Raw genomic sequence first — 14,719 nt, 5'->3', positions numbered from 1 at the left:
CAGCAAGCCGGCTCCATGCTTTCTCATCACATAATGACGAGAAGCATGGGACGACTTCCTTGTTAATCTGGAAGCCGGGTGGCGAGTCGTTACACGTCGCCTGGCTTCCTTAATGGGACTTCCGGTATTCAGTATCAGCGAGTACTGAAAAGAAAAATGTTTGTGTGTGTGTGTAATATATTTTTTTTGTGTTCTCTAATATGCCAATTTCTCGTTTTTCTTCTAGAGCACATCTGCAATACTTATAGAGAATATGGACCTGTATATGTTAAACCCATGTAGCACAAAGGTTTGGTGAGTTAACCCATTTTCATTTTAAATGTATATTATTATTTATTTTTTGTATATGTTTGCATATATATCTTGTTTATACATTTTCAGTGTGTGTGGTGTTTATCCATTTACGTAGCCTTATACTATATTCAATTTTCAAGAAGTACTTTACTTCAGATCTTTAATGAGAATGTGGATCTAAAATGTATATTGCATAACTGAAGTATTTTATTTTAGTATTTTATAATTGTGTATTTTATTAGGGATGCACCGTTACCGATACAAGCATCGGTATCGGCGGCGATACAGAGTATTTGCATTTGTCTTTTTTTTAATATTATAAATGTTATAATATTTAAAAAACGACATTGAATGATGAAATTAATATTTATCATGCCATTGCTAACTAAGGCTTGTATCCCCCTAGTGGGGAAAATAGAGTATCACATGTCCAGACTCAAGAACAGTGTATTATTGTATAGTGTGGAACAGCCGTATCCAATTCTGCATACCTGGCTTTATATTATAAAGTTTTTATAATATAAAGCCAGGTATGCAGAATTGGATATAGCTGTGCCACACTACAGAGTGTTCATGTTCTTCATAATATTAAGAAACTGACCTAAAATCATGATTTTGTATTGCTTTAGAAAAAATGTGACCTGTCCCTTTAAGAAAAAGTATCGGTAATTGGTATCGGCGAGTACTTGAAAAAAGTATTGGTACTCGGCCTTAAAGTGGTATCGGTGCATCCCTAGCTTTTATACATTTTGTGTTGTACATACAAGTAATGTATTACATTTAATAATTTGAATTCTTTTCAGGTTTGTGATTGAACTTTGTGAACCAATCCAAGTGAAGCAGCTGGACATTGCCAACTATGAACTCTTCTCTTCCACACCAAGGGATTTTCTAGTTTCCATTAGTGACAGGTACCAAGCTCTAATTATTAGCATATCTTAGAGTATAGGGTCACGTTACTGCTCTCCAAGAATAGACCTGACTTTTTAAGAGAAGTAACAGGTTGAAATCTAGTTGTTACTCTAAGCCCTGTAATGTCCTTTTTTTTTTTTTTTTAAGCTTAGGGTTATTTTAAATTAAGCATTAAAACAATTGGTGCATGAGTGAATTGATACTTGGCCTCTGTTGTCCCAATAATTTTTAAGTAAAACTACAAAATGGCACACATCGTAAACGCTAGCGGGTTGCAGCCATTTCCGTGTCTTAAGCGTAGCGTAGAGCTATGATGTAGTTTTACTTGTAGGAAAGCCTTGGCACTTTTAAGCTGTGTGCCACAACATTTATCTTCTTTTGCACATTGAGTGAGGGGAATGGAAGCCATGTTGAGCACCAGCAATCCCTGGACTTTCAATTGCAGAGGGACCTGTATAAAATAGGGCAGTGGGCAACTACATGGCAGATGAGGATTAATGTTTAAAAATATAAAGTAATGCATTTTGGAGTTACAAACGGCATGCAGAATACATATTAATGGGTACTCCACTAGGGAAGTCAGCAATGGAAAAAAATCTGGGGGTCATAGTAGACCACAGATTGAATAATAGCATGCGATGCCAGGCTGCGGCAAACAAAGCAAGCAGAGTACTGTCTTGTATTAAAAAGGGAATGTACTGTAGAGACAAGTCTATAATTGTGCCACCTTTTATAGATCATTGGTTCGACCTCATCTGGAGTATGTGGTCCAATTTTGGTCACCAATCCACAGAAAAGATGTCATTGAGCTGGAGAGAGTCCAGAGAAGGGCAACCAAACTAATTAAGGGGCTGGAGCACCTAAACTATGAGACAAGGTTACTACATTTGCTATGAGACAAGGTTACTACATTTAAACTTGTTCACACTGGAAGTGAGGCAATTAAGAGGGGACATGATTTTGATGTTCAAAATGTTTAGTGGTGATGGCAACATCAGCAATAAACCTTTTGCAGTAAACTCCATAACAAGGACTAGAGGCCACCGCCTAAAACTGGTGGTGAAAAGATTTAACCACAAGGGGCGCAGGGGCTTTTTTTTCCAGTTAGAGCGATATAAGTCTGGAACTCGCTGCCACCAGAAGTGGTATCAGCTGAGAGTATTGAATCAGCATTTAGATGACTTCCTCAGAGACCGTAACATACAGGGGTACAGGTACTCTTAAAACAAGGTCACACAGGGACTCGTGTACACATGCACAATCACGCACAGACAAACAAATGTTGAAGTCGATGGGCCTGTGTCTTTATTCAACCTCAAATACTATGCAACTATGTAATTGCCAGTAGAGCTGAAGCAGGTGAATTTTCTTTTTACCTAATTTTGTAATGGCAGGATGGAGAAACTGGTTCGCCCAGTCAGCCATCTAGGGTACTGTTCTAGGAAAGCAGGGGCAGAGAAAGTCTTACAACTTTACTGTTAACCTCCTAAACAATGGTTTCTAAAAACTACGATTTGATTTCTAGCACTTGTCTAGAGGTGTCTTTAGAACTAGGAGATCATTTGTCGTATTTCTCTAGTTGTGGTCCGATCAGATATCTTATGCCTTTACACTATTGCCAACCCTGTTAGACATCTTGTACCCTGAGCATTCTCTCGGGGAAGAGTAATCAACCATGTTGGACCAATCCTGGTTGTTTTTTCTTCCCCTGAGATGTCCTAGTGCTTTCTTTTCTATAGACCAAACCTCTTTATTTACTGGATGTGAACATCCATTTGTCAGCCAGATTGCGCATGCATTGCTGACCACCATCCAAAGGCTTTTTTTTTCTTCCTTGTTTCAGAGGAAGACATAAGCTTTGTAATAGAGGTTTGTAAAATGGGAAACTTTCTGCTCTACAGGTATCCCACCAATAAGTGGGTGAAGCTGGGTACTTTCCATGCAAGAGATGAGAGGACAGTACAGAGCTTTCCATTGGATGAGCAGATGTATGCTAAATATGTTAAGGTAATACTGGATTTTCCTCATTTCCATTAGTACTGTGAAACTCAGGCTTTATGTTGAATTGATTTAATTTATATTAATGACAGAGTTTACGATTTGTATTTTTTGGTGGGTGTTATTTATTTTTATTTTTTTTTAAAAGCAAAAAATGTTGAAACCGTGAAATTCTAAAGTGAACTGATCATGTTTAAATATTTTTAAAATCAACTTTAACTATCGCTTATGTTGTTGTGCAATCTATAATCTGAAATGTAGTGGTTTTAGTAAGTGACAGGTGTGAGGTGATGAGATGGTAACACAGAGGGCAGGTCGTTTTATTACTCAGCAGTAACTCATATTTTTATGGGGGCTTCAGTGATGAGATCTCCACACAGACTCAAACTATCTGCCATAGCATAGCCGTTATAACGGAATCCATTCTTCCATTCTTTTTTTTTTTTCCGCATTGTAGATAATTCAATCTGAATAGTGATGATTGGTAGGTAAGCAGTAGGGTTATGTTAGATGGCAGTACTGGAAGCTCTGGAGTAGAGATTTTGTACTCTAATCCCTGACGGTGATAAAAACAAAAACAAACAGTAAGTGTCCACTCAAGTTTATCCATAACTGAAATATCCATTTTGGATGAACTAACACTTTAAAATTGCCTGTAAAGCAAGCGATGTTGAGGAGTCTGTTTGGATGGCTGCTAATTTCCTATTTTGTGTCTGAAGTTATTCCAAGTGTGTAATGCTTCTGCATATGTAACATACTAATCGGTTGGCTGTCAACCTCCCATTTTTTTCTTTTATTGCTTGTTTAGCCTTCTACACCAGAATCTGTTAATTCAACAAAGTCATGAAAATATTATATGAAATGTTGACTTGGCCACAAAAAGACAAATCTTTTATAGCATAACAAGTATTGACTCCAGTATTGGTGTTCCTGGACTGCAAAACCCGGGAGCATCGGATTTTGTTATGCAGGGTCTATAAATAGAAGACATGTTGATCCTTTGTTTCAGACAAAAATTATATGTAAAGCCAAAAGTTTTTGTGTTTTTTCTCCCCAGTTCCTTTTAGGGAGATTTTTCCTTCACTCCTTGTTACATAATATAAGAGGCGATATCTCCAAAGGGAAGGAAGTCTTCACAACAATGGCCATCAGCATACAGAACGAGTAACGCATCCTAACAGTCACAACAATGAAAACAAAAAAGAATTTAAAACCATTCCCTACTTTAGCTGAAACATAAATATATAGCCTAGGTCCACACCTGAGCTTGGGCTTTTTTACGCTTCTGGACTTCTTTGCAAGTGGTAGCACCGCGCTCAAGTGTGAACTGCCACTGTAGGATACAGTGGGAGGGCTAGTATTGAGCGAGTGCTTTGAGCCCTAAATCATAAATCTGTAAACCAAGGCTTAGATACACTTTAGGTTATTACAGATTGAGGTATAAGGGCCCTGTCACACCATCAAGAGTGCGTTCGGCCTCGAACGCAGCACAGCCGGCTAACTTTGCATTTTTTGCAGATAACACTGGACCGGAACGCAGGCACTATATGTGCCATGCGTTTTGGGTGTAGGCGATCGCACCGAGGGTGGGGTGCGTGGCCTCCGTGCCATTGAGTTCAATGCACCGCCATGCCCCCTCCTACCACCAAAACAAAGTGAGCCAGCCGGGTTGCGTTCCAGAGGCTGAACGCACTGGAATGCACTCTTGATGGTGTGACTGGGCCCTCAAACAGTGGAAAAGAAAGCAGTTGTGTTGCATATATCAAGTTGCTTCCCAGATATATATATTTTTTTTTTAACCGATGGGTACAATATGACCTTTTATGTTAACAGTTTAATGGCATCATCATTAACACCTCATGTTTCCACACATCATTCATTCATGTACAAAATGCTATATTTCCTTCTATAGTAAACGTTGTCTGAACTTCACAAGATGTGATTTGTGGGGATCCATGTGACCAGTTCACTTTAAATGTTTAAAGAATAATTCTCTCATGTTACAGTTAGTAGCTTATAAAGGGAAGACGTAAACTAAAGTAATCTCCGTAATGTAAATTGTATAACTTGCTTTATAATTGGCATTGTTATGTGTAAATTCTACTGGGAATTACTTTCTGCTTCTCTCTGGTTGTCTTTCTTGCTCTCTGGGGAAAAGCTGCAAACGCTGCTTGTACCATTCTGCTGTGTTCTAGGGAATTAGCCTTCATTTCTGCAGCCCTTTTACCATGTAGTGATTTCAGTGATTTCAAAAATTTCAAATATTCTTGTCATCAGTAAGCTATGTTTTTAGACTGCACTTGTCGCAGTTCTTATTTAAAAGCTTTTTTAAAACTTTAACAGAATTTTTATTCAGTAGTGTGGTTTTTTCAGTATAGCAAACTTGGTCAGCCTGTCAACTCTTGTATAAGCCCCTCTGTTTTACACATGCACAGCACATACATCCTAGGGCACTTGCATTCCTTTTCCATTCCATTTACAAACTGAAGAGTGACTGACTGCTTTTTGCTTAGGGCCAAAAAAGAAAAAAAAATGTATATGCAAAATCCTTTTTTCTGTGATAGAAGTCTCTCATGTGTTCTGACAGCTATTTTGGTGTTTTAATATGCACTTTGAACTTCACACAGTATATACAACTTCACATTACCTGTCTTTTCATCGATGTGCACATATCTGCTGCACTTTACATGGACAGTTTTAAGGCTAATTCCCTACAATTTAATTTTCTCTTTCTTATTGCTAGTAGAAATCCTAAAGTGATGTGTAGGTGTATTGTCTTTAAAACTGGTAAATCTCTTTCCAATTTGTAAAACTGATCTGTTGCCGGCCTGGTAAAGTTGTAGTATTTTGCATTCACTTTATTTTTAGACTCTCTTCCTTTTTGACTTCTGTTGAAATGCTGATACTGTGTTGTGAAAAAAAGTATCTAAAAGTGACTAGACAAGGAAAATGGATAGTTTAACCAGTTTTACAGTCTTACGGCCCTGTAACTTCAACTTTCTGCTGCTTCCTTTTAAGCCAGTGTTTCATGAAGTTCAACTTTAAAATGTACTGTTTATTCAATTTTTGTTTTTGGGTTTAGATGCACACTTTAAAGTGAAACTGTGCTTTTCTAAATACTAAGCAAAATAAATGGGTTCCCTACAGAAAAGAGGTTGTAATTATCTGCCACAAGATAACACACTGTCCCGATTCTTCCCTTTAGATTTAGGAAAGAGAAGAATGACCACGGAACTACACCACCATTGTCCTTGGTAGCACAATAATAAAAGATTCATATTTTTTTTAACCAACCATGTTGATCCATCTCATCTATTTTAAAAATGTTTTTGAATGTCTCCTATTTGGAGAAGAGTGGGAGGTTCCTGTAGTCCTGTCCTGTTCCTTTTTGTCCTGATACAGTAGGATGGGTGAGCTCTGTCACACTAGGGATAGGAGGCTAACAAGCACCCTATGTAATGTCAAGGTGTGACAGGTCCTCTTTATTATGGAGACATCATGGAGACATCACCCCTAATGTCACATGGGGACCCCAAAGAAGCTGAAGAAGCAGAGATCTGCTCCGGAAGTGATGTAATACACATCACACTTCAGGGTCCAGAGATCAGCGGCTGGAAGCTGCTGAATCTCTCTCTCAGATTGTTACGGGGAGACCAGCGTGTCCCGGGGGGGGGACACACACACACGATCCAGCGAGTGACGAGAAGCATGGGGACGGATTCACTGCTAATTGGGAAGTCGGGTGGCGTATCTTGACATGCCGCCCTGCTTCCCGGCTAATCAGGCCAGGTGGTGAGTCATTAATGGGACGTCCGGTATCGGCGAGTACTAGTAAGTACAGTTCCTAATAGGATAGTGTTTCTTTTCAATTTACTGGGACCAAATCATTTATAAATACAGTAGATCATTAATTACTGCTTTTGTAGATTCAAATAAAGTATTTATAATATGTGAATAATAAAAAAAACATACTGGCTGTCAATTGCAGAAGATCTTTGCCCTCTTTGTGGATGGAGATAATGGGTGGAGGAAATACTTCAGTAGAATGCTGGAAAGTCCAGCGTCTGGAGTCATATAAAATACCTGGCAAGGTATTTGCTTATCTGCTGATTACACCATACTCAGTCTGTATATGAGCCAAGTTTACGATCCTCATATTTAATGCACGGGCTTTATACCGTTTCCCTTTGTGATTCCAATTTGCATTTCCTCTAATTAGTTCAGCTAATTGAGCAATTCTTTTACCAGAATGTGTTCAGTTTTTATATTCTAGAAGAGGATACAAATATTTTCATGTTTCACTTGTAGCTGTAAAAAACCAATCATTGGCTCATTATAGTAAATGGTGGAAGTGAAAGCTGCAGTTGTTTCCGGACACAATCTGTCATCTCTAGCAAATTTCAGAGCTAAAACCAGCAAAATGTAGTTACTGTGGGAAATGCAGACACTTTCAATATACTAAACATAAAAGAATTCTTATTAGTAGGGTCATTCTTATTTGCTTGATCCGACGGAACCAATACCTACAATGTCATCAGATTTAAGTTGCCGAGTATTACATACACATTCAAGTTATGAAAGTGTATGGGTTCCAGATCTGGGTTCTGATTATGCATAGCATAGGTGTATACTTGCATGGGTATGCAGATCAGATGTGAGGTTTTAATGTGGACTTTTGCCCCTTTTCACTAAAAATTACTTCAGCATGCTGATATGAAATTATTTTACATTCATTAGTTAAACATATTTAATTTTACTTAGTGACTGTTTTTCTACTTCCTGGTCATCTTAGGCTATAGTGATGTAGCCCCTGCCTATGGGATGCCTCCCGGGAAGGTTACAACAGCAGAGCATTGCTGGGAAATCTCATCTGTAAACTGCAAAATATCGAGAGATTTCAAAGAAAGGTATTTTCCTCCCCTGAGATGATGTGCATGGTCACGTGTACCAGATCTCCAGGAAGTAAAGGGAAATTGGTTAGTCTGCCCTTAGTAAAAATGGCCACTGTGAGAAGAATGGGGAGGAAAAGAAAAATAAGGTTTGCAAAGAATAAATAGACAATTATCTATAAGAATGTGTTTGTAGATCGTCATTACTAAACATTTCTAAAGGTGTCTTAGTATTTTAAAGATCAGGGTAAAGTTCCAGGCATCAGTTAGTCCCAGGATATGTTTTGGTATGATCTGGTAGAAAAGGGGGAGCTGAAATAAGGATTTAGAGGAAAAAATTGCCAGTGGTGTTGGGGGGTGTTGCAGTGCATGCTAAAAGAGTTTCCTCCTGCAGGGGTACAATAGTCCCAGATGCATCTGTAGTCAGTAGGGTAATGCTTTTGAATATCTGTAGAGTGTTACATTTGTGTAGCTCCACGAAGACGCAAAGTGCAAAAACAACCAAACTGACTGACAGAGCTTCTAAACACACTTTTTTTTTTTTATTGTTCTCAACTCCTTTGCAGAGATTCCCCTCAATTTCTTGCCTGCAATTGGGCTTTCAAGTTCTGCTTAATATGGCGGTACTGTGACGGACCCCAGTACTCAAGATGAGTATGTCCGCCGCTGCATTCCTCCTTGCTCAGGAGATATTGCAACCCGCTAATCTTTAGCTCCCAGTTTCCCCAGTCATTAGTCGGGACCAAGTGTAGGGTGAAACAAACTCTCTGGTTTATTGAGCCACTGTGCAAACTTTTATGCACAAAGTAATTGGCTTATACACAAAGTGGAGTCTGGCCAGACGCAGGAGAATGTCATTGTCCTGAGCTCCTTGGAGTACAAAGGGCGCTAACGAAGGGTGGTGCTGCCCGTCTTTTGATAAACAGGTTACACAGTATAACATAATTAAACATAACCCAACACCAATACACATATAACCCATAAACTGATGACCATGTCGTCACAGGTACCACATAAACAGAGATTGAAAGATCAATGCACTACAAACTGGTTAAAAGGGACTGGTTTAACTCGCACAGAAAATGCAGAGGTGTGGTGTCTTAATCCATCTGCGTATTTGAATTTACTGAAAACCCATGCAGATTATTATCCTAGTTATTTGCACAAAAGCAATGTCAACAGGATATAAATCCTAGTATTGCTGTTTGCCTTTTCACACACACACACAACCTTTTCTCAGATGTTTGAAAAGGAAAATGTTGCAGATTGACTATTTTGCTGATTGTGTACATATTGGCATCTGTACATATTGTGATCTTTTAACCCGATTCCAGTTGGAAAATTTGAGAATAATGCAGCAAAATACTACAACTTTATATATTCTCTCTGCTTGATGTTCAATAACCTATTTAAATGCTGATTCTTTTATGATATGGCTTGTGGCATGTATCTTGTTTCTGTACTGACACTTGTTTTTCTTTCTCTTTCCTCGTTGCTTCAGATGTTCATCAAATACATAAAGGTTAGCAACCTTCACTGAATGTTGTATATACATCTGATTAATGCATGGCAAACATTGCTTTCAGATCTTATCACTAGAGCAAATCCATGCTGGCTTGTAGGTGCAATGAATTATGCCTATTTCTTCTGTGATTCCAGTAAATTGCAGTTTGATGCGAGATTCAGGCATTTTCTATTACCGACCCCTACTGCACCATCCTGGTAGATCGGATTATTTTGCGACCAGACCCGGCGTTCTTGCCGAAGGTGGTGTCCACCTTCCACAGGACTCAGGAGGTGTTTATTCCTTCATTTGCCACTAACCCGGCCTCTGCTAGAGAACGAGAGTGGCAGGGTATTGATGTTCGAAGGTGTCTTGGAGTATGCTGTCCTGGAAAATTCCTGTAAACAGAGTTATCAGGTAATCAACTCATGTTTTTTTTATTCCTGTTCTTCAGGTGGAACTCGTATCACATTTTGGATCTGAACACTTTTGTCCATTGAGTCTCATAAGGTAAGATGGTGGTGCACTGCTTGAGCTGCATTTTTACAAATGAGCAAGTGCATTAAATTAAAACTAAAGTTTAATAACAGCACTCGCCTTTCTGCCTGCCCTGATGCCTCAACTTCAGTTATTCTAAAAGAACCTCTGAAATACCCCAGCTCCAGGTGACCTGATCCCTCCAGTATGTAATCTCTGTTAAAAGAACAACTCTCTGCAGTTAAAAACAACTCTTGCAGTGGGGCTACCCCCGCACTGCAAGCGTTATATGCCCGTTTTGGTCTAGTGTCTAAAATAAGATATACTCGCCCTATTCTCAACCCTGCGGCAGTGACCCCTCTGCTCCAGCTGTGGAATGTCTCTCGGTGTCCTCACATATAATACAAGTAAATTGACTTGTATTGCACGTGATAACAGCGAGACTTAAAGGAGAACTATGGGGTTAGGGCTTTTCCCCATAGTTCTCCTTAGGGTAACGGGAGGACACAAACTAGCGTCCTCCCGTCACCCTAGGCTCAGTATACCGCGAGCTACAGCTCGCCATATACTGAGACGCCGCAGCTGAAGCGGATCCCGACAATTATGTCTGGATCTGCCCAGCTGCGTGACTGACAGCTGGCTTTGCCTATCTAGAGGCAGAGCCAGCTGTACCCGCCCCCCTCCGGCTAGAACTATGAGGTAAGTGATAAGTCTCCCATAGTTCTCCCGTTACCCTAAGGAGAACTATGGGGAAAAGCCCTAACCCCATAGTTCGCCTTTTAAATACCACTAAAACACCGGCTGAAAGTAGCATAAATTCCGCTCAATCAGTGAAGTATTAACCCCTTCTATTCTACACTTCTAAATATAGAACATACTCCAAAAACAATCACAAATGCGAAAAAAGGAAAAAAATAAAAATACATAAATATATAAAAAAGTTTATCTATAACCAAATGTCCCAATATAGTCCAGTGTTCTATAATCAACAGTAATTTTCCTTTCAATTATTTCTCCAACTTGTTTCACATGTGTAAACAATGAATTACTCTTGCATCTCTTGTGAATCCACCTTGTGCTCTATTATATTCAAAATCCAGTGCTTCCCCGTAACGTTCAGTTATGCCCTCACCAGAAGTTTTAGACCACAGATAATGGTCTAAGAAGCGCTTGATCTAGTCTCTGTAACTTTGTGCTCTCCTCCACTCCACATTTTTAACTTCCCAGAGTTCTTCTTTTAAAAGGCGAAAATCCAGTTCATATTGGCCAATCATTCCCTTCAGCGCAGATTTAATGACCAAATTCTTAGGTTAGGTGATTGGCAACCATGGGACCTCAGAGCAGCATTTTCTCCTAGATTTATACTTAAAGCTGAGCTTCCCCACACTTGTAGCAAATCCTCTCCTGTGTTGAATTTGATTACTCTGCATTCCCTGCAAACTTACATTTCCACAAAAAAAACCCTTTGAAGTTGCAGCTATGTTGAGTCCACCTTCATTTTTATTCTGAATGACCTCCGTCATCCATACTACACATCTCCCCCTGACTATCATTGGCCTGCTCCCTGCCATTAATCACTTTGTTCCCGAGCTTTATGTGAAAGAACACATACATGGCATGCCTTTTGAAACATGTCGGCAACTAATCAGCAGACTGCACAGCTGAAGACTGTAGCACCAACTGGCCTGCAGGAAGAAGCCGGCATATCTAAAGGGATCCTGGGGATGTGTTATTTCATATAATTGAAAGCAATTTGAGGCTGAATGTTGCCATTTATAGGAGTCTTTCAGCCCCTCCAATCAAACTCGGGGCATAGAGCAGCAGACAGCCCCAGTGAATGACATCATTGGGTCTCAAAACAGGTATTTCTTATATTGTTTAGTCAAATCATTTTGTTTTTCGTTTGTATGTTGATCGGAAGGGGGGGAACAAGAGGTTAAATGTATACACTAGACTTCAAATTTAAAGTAGAACTAAAGCCAAGTGTATTTTTAGTAGAGTAAGAAAGGGTTATAACCCCGTCAGCTTTTTTTTGCCATCTGCGTCACCTTAGGGAGATTTCCCCTTCACTTCCTGCCTGATAGCCACAACAGGATGTGGGAGGAAATCCCTCGAAAGTAAGGGAAATAGTTGTTAGTCAACATGGTCACCAGGATGAGTGTCCCCATTGGATGACTTCAATTTATTCATGTTCTCGTGACAACCCACAATTTGGGATTTTCTTTCACTTTCTTATACTGGTACAGACAGAGAAGTGAATTTCCCTAACGGGGACACAGATAGCAATATAAACCTGACAGGTGTTCTAATCCCATTCTATCCAAAAGAAAAACATTTACTTCAGTTGCACTTAAAGGAGAACTATGAGGTGAGTGAAAATCACTCATCCTCATAGTTCGAGCCGACGTGTGACAAACTGTGACGCGTTGGCTCAATAGATTGGGAAGTGAGCGAACGCATACAGTCGCTCGCTCACGTCTCGATCATCTCCCTGCACAGAGCCATGACGGTCAGTCACAGCTCCCTGCAGGGATTCTCCCCTCTCCGATCCTCCAGTGCTGATTGGAGGAACGGAGGGGGCGGGTACAGCTGGCTCTGCCTCTAGATAGGCAGAGCCAGCTGTCATTCACACAGCTAGGTGGATCTCGACAGCATTGTCAGGATCCGTCCCGCCAGCGGCAGTCTCGGTATACCGTGAGCTGTAGCTCGTGATATACTGAGCTTTGGGTCACGGGAGGACGCTAGTATATGTCCTCCTGTGACCCTTAAGAGAACTATGGGGAAAAACACTTACCCCATAGTTATCTTAAGGTTTTCTTTTAGCATGTTTGCTTTTATGACCATAAAGTGGGCAGGATTTGAAGGATGCATCAAAGTAGTTTTAATTGCATCTGCTCGGTTTCCCCTTCATATAAAACCCACAAGTGCACACAATGGGTTTTCATGTTTAAACTTCTTTCTTAGAGTTTTCGGTACCAGCATGGTGGAAGAGTATGAAGAAATTGTGGACCCACAGTACCATTCGGAGCGTCCAGAAATCTATGATGAAGATGAAGGTAGTGAATCCTCTGCTGATCATGAAAATAAAATTATATTGAAAAAGATACACTTTGAAACAAATGTTACATATGTTATTATATATGATAAAGTAAAGAGTGTCATTAAAAAGGGTGTTTGGTTCTCGTAGCCCTATTGTGTGCTAGGCATCTGCATCTTGGATTCTACCGTATTAATGGTTTGGCACTTGGGCATTGAAATGGAGCTTAGAGGGGACCCTAGGATGTGGCTCTTTCTCCACTTATATGCTGATTTCTGTCTCCACTAATACTGCCAAGAGCTTTCTGACTAACTGGCCAGCAATGTATGGGAAAAAACTACCAATACTTGACAAAGGAAAGAACAGTTTTCTGGGAAGAGTGATCACCAGCCACTGGTACCAATGGTTGGTGGACACTAACTGCTTAGGTACTTTTTGAAAGATGGACAAGAATTTTTATTATTCTCACTACAAATTTCAGTGCTTTCTCAGCTGTTCTAGCACGCTAACTTCAGCTAAGCCATTTGATTGAAAAGGCACAACATACATCAATACACAACCAAGATGTGTGTTAAAAGAGAACTATGGGGTAAGTGTTTTTCCCCATAGTTCTTTTAAGGGTCACAGGAGGACATATACTAGCGTCCTCCCGTGACCTAAAGCTCAGTATATTGCGAGACCGCAATATATACTGAGACCGCCGCAGCTGGGACGGATCCCGACAATGCTGTCGAGATCCACCCAGCTGCGTGAGTGACAGCTGGCTCTGCCTATCTAGAGGCAGAGCCAGCTGTACCCGCCCCCTCCTCCGTCCGTTCCTGCACTCAGCGCTGGAGGTTCAGAGCGGGGAGGGGGGAATCCCTGCAGGGAGCCGTGACTGACAGTCACGGCTCTCTGCAGGGAGATGATCGAGAAGTGAGCGAGCGACGCTATGTGTTCACTCCCCGATCTATTGAGCCGACGCGTGACAGTTTCATTGTCACACGTCGGCTCGAACTATGAGGATGAGCGATTTTCACTCACCTCATAGTACTCCTTTAAGTCTACTTCATTATGGTCCAATAACTCACAAAAAAAGTTAGCCTCTATTGTTATGGCTAAACAGGCATTTGTACAAAGTAAAAGGGATTGTTACTGCACAATTTTGCACAGTAATACAAAGCAAGATTCTTGGAATTTCAGTATGTTTCTATTCATTGCACAAGAAAATGAACAGGGTTGCCCAGTTTCACAACGAACCGACTTCAGCAGCCTTACAATGTCACACAACAACTTGATGGACCAGCTATGTTTTATATATAAAAAAAACGACTCACGTTCAATGTTCCAAGGTTAAAGCATGTTTCTATAAGCAGCCTGAAAGACTGCTTAAGCCTTCAGGATGTTTATAAAGTTATGCCCATTCTCTATCAACCTGACATCTGAAGTCCTGGTGTGAGCGGAAGAGCAGTTCCTTTTGAATGAACACTATAAAAGCTAGTAATTGTGTAACACTAACAAAGGTACTCTGGTACCGCCCTGATTATTGCAGATCACAGGCTTATAATGTTATCTCATCCTAACAGAAGCTGCAGAAATCTGTAATCTCAAATGATGGGGGAAAAAAGA

General features: G+C 40.2%; 1 protein-coding gene across 1 annotated transcript in view; it reads left to right on the top strand.

Annotated features, from left to right (window-relative positions):
* SUCO (SUN domain containing ossification factor) overlaps positions 1-14,719 on the top strand; it is a 105,359-nt gene that overhangs the window by 50,958 nt on the left and 39,682 nt on the right. Inside the window, exons 9-14 of the mRNA XM_018566845.1 lie at positions 227-294; positions 1,098-1,205; positions 3,108-3,213; positions 9,595-9,615; positions 10,052-10,107; positions 13,039-13,130. Of these exons, the coding sequence (XP_018422347.1) occupies positions 227-294; positions 1,098-1,205; positions 3,108-3,213; positions 9,595-9,615; positions 10,052-10,107; positions 13,039-13,130 (451 nt within the window). The remainder of the gene's footprint in view (positions 1-226; positions 295-1,097; positions 1,206-3,107; positions 3,214-9,594; positions 9,616-10,051; positions 10,108-13,038; positions 13,131-14,719) is intronic.

Source organism: Nanorana parkeri, unplaced genomic scaffold (assembly GCF_000935625.1).
Source record: "Nanorana parkeri isolate BGI_ZX_2015 unplaced genomic scaffold, ASM93562v1 scaffold982, whole genome shotgun sequence".
Lineage (NCBI taxonomy): Eukaryota > Metazoa > Chordata > Amphibia > Anura > Dicroglossidae > Nanorana > Nanorana parkeri.
Note: the sequence above shows the minus strand (reverse complement) of the source record. Positions and strands in the feature narration are given on the sequence as shown.